This window comes from Penaeus japonicus, unplaced genomic scaffold (genome assembly GCF_977035675.1).
Source record: "Penaeus japonicus unplaced genomic scaffold, GWHDUDI00000001_assembly GWHDUDI00000032, whole genome shotgun sequence".
Classification (NCBI taxonomy): domain Eukaryota; kingdom Metazoa; phylum Arthropoda; class Malacostraca; order Decapoda; family Penaeidae; genus Penaeus; species Penaeus japonicus.
This window is the reverse complement of record NW_028234434.1, coordinates 9,140,350-9,147,849: the sequence shown is the minus strand read 5'-3', so window position 1 is coordinate 9,147,849 and position 7,500 is coordinate 9,140,350. Positions and strand designations below refer to the sequence as shown.

Below are 7,500 nucleotides of genomic sequence, written 5' to 3'. Positions count from 1 at the left end.
ACATATACAATCCAATAAGTATGTGAAATTAAATAACTGTTGAAGACAAACCAATGCCTAAATGACTGTAATAAACAGGAACAGTTTTCATGAACTCTGGCCAAATTTACCCTTAAGACTCGAAGCCACTTCTTGGAAAGTTTTGGACGGCCCCGCACAGTCTTGTGCCACACAACGTGAAAGTTTGTGCACGAGGCAAAGTTTTGAGTGATGGCGATCGTATTGTCAAGATTGATGACAACATGCCACCAGCCTCCAGGCACAAATACTGTTTCACCAGGATGCTGCACTAACTCCAGCTGAAAATAATTAAATATAAATAGGTTATATATGAGTGAACAAAAAATTAACATTCATAAGTCTTAAAAGAAAGAGACAAAGTATATACATATATACATACATAAATATATATATTTACATGTTTCTATTTGTATCACTTTCTAAAAACACAACATTTTTACCTATGTTTATTAGGCAATTCTCAACCTACTCTTACAAATAAGAAAAAAGTCACTGGACTGATAAGAAGTAAGCTACATAGTAATCAGTGGAGCCAACAACATTTATCTCATACCGGCTTATATTTCTCTGGCCAACTTGGAAGTTTCGTACGGGGATAAATAATGGAGAACCATGTTATAGCTTCATCTACTTGCTTCCCTCCTTCTGCAGAAGTCACCTTAATAAGTTCCTTGGGAGTATCTGTAGGGAACATGCACCATCTGTTGGAGAGAGAAAAGATGTCAGAAAGAAAAAAAAAAATTTATATATCAATTCTAATCATTACCAATAATTTTAGAAATCAACTTCTGACTCAACTTGGGCTGGTTATCTAAATCTTTATAAAAGTAAGTAAGATGTAATAAAAAGAACATTATCTTTCAGCTTCATCTGGTAGTCACAAGTAATTTTATAAATATACTACAAGAAGTTATGTCAAGTGGACTAGTTCCTTACTTTTTCTTGGTACTTATCCAGATTAAGACCATGAAGATACAGAGAAAAATTAATGTAGTAAACATATATAATATATAAAGCAACACTATTCAAGATAACAATCTGTGCAAGGTAAAGGCAGGCCCCCAATCACTTGCCAAATCCATGAATTTATGCATCATGCATTGTTAAGGCCCCTGTGCTTCATGCTTCATGTAATAGTTAACAAATCTCACTATCTTAGCAAGACTTTCCTTGTGATTTAGTGCCAAATAAGGCACCAGTTTAAGTCAGATAATTAAAGGTAGAGGTTTGCTTGAACTTCAGCCTATGTGGTGGTCTTTCTCTGGGTCTTTATATTTTAGCCCTTCTGTCATAGGTACCCACAATGTTCATGGAGTTACTAATTCTTAACAGGCTGGACTACTGAGAAAGAAATCTGCCAAGGCTTCCTACAATCTGATAGATTTCAATTTCTAAAGTTCTCCTCCTCGATTACCTTTTGTGACCGCGAAGAAGCGTATTCCAAGCACTAGTTCCTAAAGGGTCTATATGGATGCCTGTCCCCGAGCGTGCAGGGCCCATGACAAACCAACGATAAGGGGGGCGTCTATCTTCACCAGCATACTTAAATAAATCGTCTCGGAAATATTTCGGCACATCATAATCTTCTAGAAGCTTTTTACGACGAACATGCTGGAAGTGAAATGATACATCAGTTATGTGTAAAATCAGTCAGAAATTTATCATGTATACTAGTATTTCTAAAAAATAGAAAGATACAATGATTAATCAGTTGAACAAATTCAAACAAACAAACAAAAAAAATTAAATTGGCCAAAATGACACTTTACTCAACCGATCTTGCAAACTTAAAGCAACCAGGAACTGAATACCCAGAAAAGGGTTCTCACCTCACCAAAACTGCTATCAAATATATAGAGTGGACTATCATCATCCGTTGTCTTCATATACTCAATGTAATACTTCATCTTCATCTTCACACTGTAACCTTCATTATCTTCTCCACACTTGAATTTCTGATTTCTGTACTTCTTGTATAACCTCTGTAAAAGGTATACAAGATAACATATATCCAAGATTCCTGAAGGACTATTCTATTTTAATTAATCCAGAGTGATTTCTCAGTCGTTATCATTTTCACTATACTAAGTGAAATGGATAATATTATGGTTATAATATTATCCAAGTGATTTGTTAATGATGAAATTATTTTCACTTTATTAAATGAATGGCCAGATTTTGTTATCTAATCTTGCATTATAATAATGTAATTAAATTTGTTCCAACTATGCTTTTCTCCTTTAATTGATTCAATTCATGCAGATTCTCTATCCCTTCTCAATACCAATCCCAAAACAACAGATTCCCAAGTAGTACCATAAGCAGCTCATTGCTCTACCTCTAAGGTCCACTTGTATCGTGCTTTCCAGTTGTCCGTGACCCCCTCAATCACAACTGGTTTATAAGGCTTCTCGAAACGCTCGATAAATTCTTCGGTTGGGACTTCATTTGTGTGGATGCGTTCTACTGTATCTGGCACAATGTCTATAGAGCAGTCAAACTTATTCTTGTAGTCATGCTTTGTCCACACTCCTTTTTCTAGGCATAATTCTGAAAATAAACATAAGCATTGAGAAATGAGTTGTCTATAAACATACTGATGGTCATTTACACATACTGTGCAGTGTGCCACAATAAGGGGGAGAGGGAGGGAAAATGAAAAAGAAAGAAAAAGAAAAGTAAACAGAGGAAAATACAAAATATATATCAAAACCTCCACACAACAAATGAATGTTAAATTTTCTAATACAAAATTAATATTTAACATCTCCCATCCCTTCTGTATTCATGAATTTCTCTATACTCTCTCTCTCTCTCTCTCTCTCTCTCTCTCTCTCTCTCTCTCTCTCTCTCTCTATATATATATATATATATATATATATATATATATATATATATATATATATATATATCCGTATGTACTAAACAACCAAATCTATCTAAAAATTATCATCCAATTACAAAATAATACGTCTAAAAATAGAAAATATCATAGGGATCTTATAAAAATTATGAATTAAACTGTTCATGCTGGGAAGGCTTCTTTTCACCCACGCAGATGGGTCCACAAGTGCTTAGTCACCAAGATGTCAGATACTAGGCCTACCTGACCTCGCCCTTTTACCCCATCCCTTGAATTTTCAGGAGACGGGGGTCATATTACTTCCACTATTGTTATTCATGTTATAATGATCAAGTTAACATCAATACAAATGGTAATAGAAATAACTTTTTTTCCCCTTAAAACAAAATCAAGTAATGGGGTAAAATTGCAAAGTCAAATAAGCCTATCAGTTAACTCCTTGATGACTAAGCACCTCTGGAGCCATCTGTCTGTAATAAAAATTAAGAAAACAAAACCAAAGTTGACAGCACATATATTCATTTCTTTTCTGTGTCTCTAATGTTTATATAATCTTTCCTCTTTCCTTCCCTTCCTTTTCATCTCTAATTAATACACTGACTTCTGTTTATACCTCAAGTAAGCTAAATGAACTATTGATAAACTTTCATTTAGGACTTTTCTGTTCTCATTTACAAATAGGAGTTATTCAGTATGATAGAAATACCCTATAGCATCATGCAATAGCAGCAAAGAGGCTAACAATCATCCTCCATATATATTCTGGCAAGATATAGCTTGGATTGGCCCCTTACATAACAATCTAAAAAAATTAAAATTTGTTAACCCTATGACGACGGTTGCGTCACACCCGTGTGACACAGCCAAACTCCCGATGCCGGGGCGTCATGCCAGTGTGACTATTTCAATGCAATATTGCAATTGCCCGGCATAGGGGTCTTCGCGTAGCGAGTGCCCCGTCGGGAAAAAGGGTTAACATTTCTCTTGCATTATCCAGCATCTATGTCATAGTGCGTCACTTTGTGTGGATTCTGAATTTTCAGTGTCTGGCCAAAAACCACGAGTCAGGTGAAACAGTCCCTCTAATAGGCTTCTTGAAATGTGACATGACTGAAGATATGTAGTTACTTATGTAAAGAATAATTACTATATTCTCAAATTGCTATGAATATATCAGAGAGGAAAAGCATTCCACAATTCATCATTCTAATGTACCCATATATTGTGCACCTAGTGGATGATGCTGTCCAAATTTATATCATCTATATACATGTCATTAATGAGCTTTTGTTTGGACCTAACCTAACTCATACCATAAAGAAACGAGAGAGAGAGAAAAAAATAATACTCTTCTAATGGCCATTAATAGCCAGATACAAAAAGTTAATTAAGTTGAGAGAAAATAGTCTCTCAATTTTGAATTACTCCACATGGACACGAATGGTTTTGTTTCTTGTTAATTGTGTGAAGTAACACATTAGAAAATGGCCATATTTTGTATGTTGAGTACAAAATGTGTAATCCTTTGTATATCAAGTTCAATTAAGCACATACCTTTCTAAAAAAAAAATAAATAAATAAATAAATAAATAAAAAGAGTAATCAATAAACTATCCTCTAACCTAAACTAACATTTGGTCAAAGATTTTGGTAATTATCTGGAATACGATACCATGGCCTTAACAATTTTTGCTCTGACAAGAAAAAGGTTTGACATGCCAGCATAAATGTGGAAGAGTTTTAGAGTGCAACGTGCAGATGCATTGGCACCATTTGACGTGTAGATTAGCGGACCTTGATAAATGCTTGCGGGCTTACTTCTACCCTGCACAGTTCATTCTTACTTTCTCCTGATTTTTAATACCTAACAGGGTTACATTGTGTGCCACTAGTGACCAATGCATAGGAATTCTCCGTCTCTGCAATCCTAATTTAAATAGTCACCCGGATTATCTGTGTAGAATATATAAATATTTGGAATTCAGGTCATCCCCTCAATAGTGATTCATGTGGTTACAGAGCTTATGCAATGGCAGTCCCTATCCAAAGCAAACTGAATAGTACCTTAGGTATACTTCTACTTAGACCTTGAAAACAGCATTTCCAAAAAGAAATAACAATAAGTAAACAAGAACCTAATATACTAATACAACATTAATAAGAGCCAGTCCATACTAAATATCCATCTAATTATCACCCTTCCTAGTTAACTAAGGTCTTAAGAGCTCCAAATGGGATAAAAACCGGCGTGATAAAGAGTAAACTAAACAGCCACGCGATATATATACATATTCAAAAGCAGACACGTTGAGGACTCGCCAACCCCCCAACAAAAAATATCACGTAATACAAATATCCAAAGTTTATTTCCTACAAAACCTACAAAAAGTCAACAAAAGCCAAATCCCTCTCGCCAAATCAAGTAAATAAAACTGACTAAAACCCAGCCAACTCCCTAAATTCCCGGCAAAGGAAGTGGCATGTGAGTCTACGTGACTTTGCTCAGCTATTGGATGGAGGTTCAAACCGATCGTCCTCCGCTCTTAAGAATATCGCTTTTCCAACACTATTTACGGGTATATCACCTGGTCTCGCTTTCTTTTTGGCTTCTCTCACTCGCTTCCGGCACCTGTGATCCATGGGCTTGGCAAAGACTGGAGGAAAAGGGAAGAAAACGTGATAATACTGTGGGTCCTTTAGCGGGTTGTCTTAGTTCATTGGATCATGTGTGTACACTGGGCGTTATCTTCACCGGGATTTTCGGGAAATTTCTGCCCACTTCGAATTGTTTATTTGGGTGTGAAGATGGGTTTTCTTTTCTTTAAATGAGTGATGGGTGGTAAATTATATTATAATAGGGGTGAATTATTCTGTATTTAGGAAATTTCTAATGATATTAAGTTATTTTCTTGGAAATGAAAATAACGTTTTTCTTTTATGCGCAATTTTGGATAATTATAGATATTATAGTGGCAAATGAAGGAAAATATGCTTTTAGATATTTTATTAAGTATCTCTGAAAATTCTTTACATATATAAGAAAGGCTGGAGAACCGAAAATATTACATGAGCTTTTGTAGTTTTAGTCTCTGGAAGCGTCAATAGATGGCGTTGACGGCGTCTGCGATTTCGTCTGCTTGTTTACGTCCCTTGGAGAAAAGTTTAATTAAGTGAAGTCAAGATGCGTCCCTTAATAAACCTATGCTGAGTGTACAATATCATCTACACTATTTTTATTTTTTCTTCCTATCAGTGTTATTATTTCTACTAGTAATATCGATACTACTACTACTCTTGCTACTACTACTACTACTACTACTACTACTACTATTACTACTACTACTGTTAGTACAGGAACTACTACAACTTTTATTTATAAGAAAAAAAAAACTTTCCCCTTCTAGCATAACTGCGCTTCCATTTAAATCTTAATCCAAAATATGCATATTACATTATACTTTGGGCTGCTTTCATTCATAGAGCCGTGTTCTTATGCAATGCTCGGCGACCGCTAGTTCATAGTCCATTCAATAAAGGGGTCATACTACCACTCCTCCTCCTCCTCCTACTACTACCACTACTTTTCAGAATGGCTTCTCTTTATTAATCAGCATGCATATTACATCATACTGCGCATAGCTTTTACAGTGACCACACAAATAGCATAGTGATGGACTACCTCTCAGGTACAGAAGAGCAAATCGGAGAAGCGAAAATGACAGGCGACACTTGGGTAAAAAATGAAGCCCCTTGTTTTTTTTTCTGACATATCTTCGACTAGCCTTGCGTAGAAAGATTTGCCATTTGGGCTCATTTCTCTTAAAGTGAAAAATAATAGTGAGAAAGTTCCGTAATTTATCAAGATTTTCTCTGATTAGTGTTTTTCATTTTTAGGAGCCCTGATGACACAGAGCCACAGGTTCAAAGATTCGAATGTCGAAGACTTTCCACCAACCACGAATTCAGAATCCTCGAGCACTTGGGTCACCTCTTGGTTCACTTGATGAGTAAGAGCCATAATAAGTCAATCTTTCGCCTGCCACTAGTTGGTTCTACTCTAACGTCATGACAAAATTCTTGCAGCGTTTTGCCTGTCATCCCTCGCACCTCATCATGAGGAATACTAACAAAGCACCTCACTGCATGACCAACATTAAAGGAAGATCCACGTGACCTTTGGGTATAGTATCATTGAATTTCTCCTTGATAAAACTTGATAAAGTCTGGCTTTGATTGACAGAGGTGATAACTAGTTCGAAGCTCTTGTTTCTTGTGCAATCCTCTATCTTGGTTAAAAAAGAAAATCATGAGATAGATTAGTCAATATCGCCTTTAGTTGTTTCTGATTCCCTGTTATATACTCGAGTCATGTAATTTGGTAGACAGTAGTATTTGGTAGTATTATAGTTTTGTGAACTAAGTTCATTCAGTTTGTGTCGCCCATCTCCTTAAGGCGTAATGTCAGTTTCACCGTTTCTCTCATAGAGCGTTACAACTTCATTTTTCTAGAAATTTTGGATGAATATCCATAAGGCATCCCCAAGCGTCAGTACTGGCTGTGCAATGTCAGGAAGGTTCACCGATGTTTGAATCCGTGAATGGATGCTGTATAGGCT

General features: G+C 35.9%; 1 protein-coding gene across 1 annotated transcript in view; it reads right to left on the bottom strand.

Moving 5' to 3' along the window:
• Positions 1-5,629, bottom strand: part of JMJD6 (Bifunctional arginine demethylase and lysyl-hydroxylase PSR) — a 7,149-nt gene extending 1,520 nt beyond the window's left edge. Inside the window, exons 1-6 of the mRNA XM_043028432.2 lie at positions 5,470-5,629; positions 2,360-2,571; positions 1,851-2,003; positions 1,436-1,632; positions 575-722; positions 111-299 (exon numbers count right to left, since the gene is read on the bottom strand). Of these exons, the coding sequence (XP_042884366.1) occupies positions 111-299; positions 575-722; positions 1,436-1,632; positions 1,851-2,003; positions 2,360-2,571; positions 5,470-5,524 (954 nt within the window). The 5' untranslated portion in view covers positions 5,525-5,629. The remainder of the gene's footprint in view (positions 1-110; positions 300-574; positions 723-1,435; positions 1,633-1,850; positions 2,004-2,359; positions 2,572-5,469) is intronic.
• Between the last annotated feature and the right edge of the window lie 1,871 nt (positions 5,630-7,500).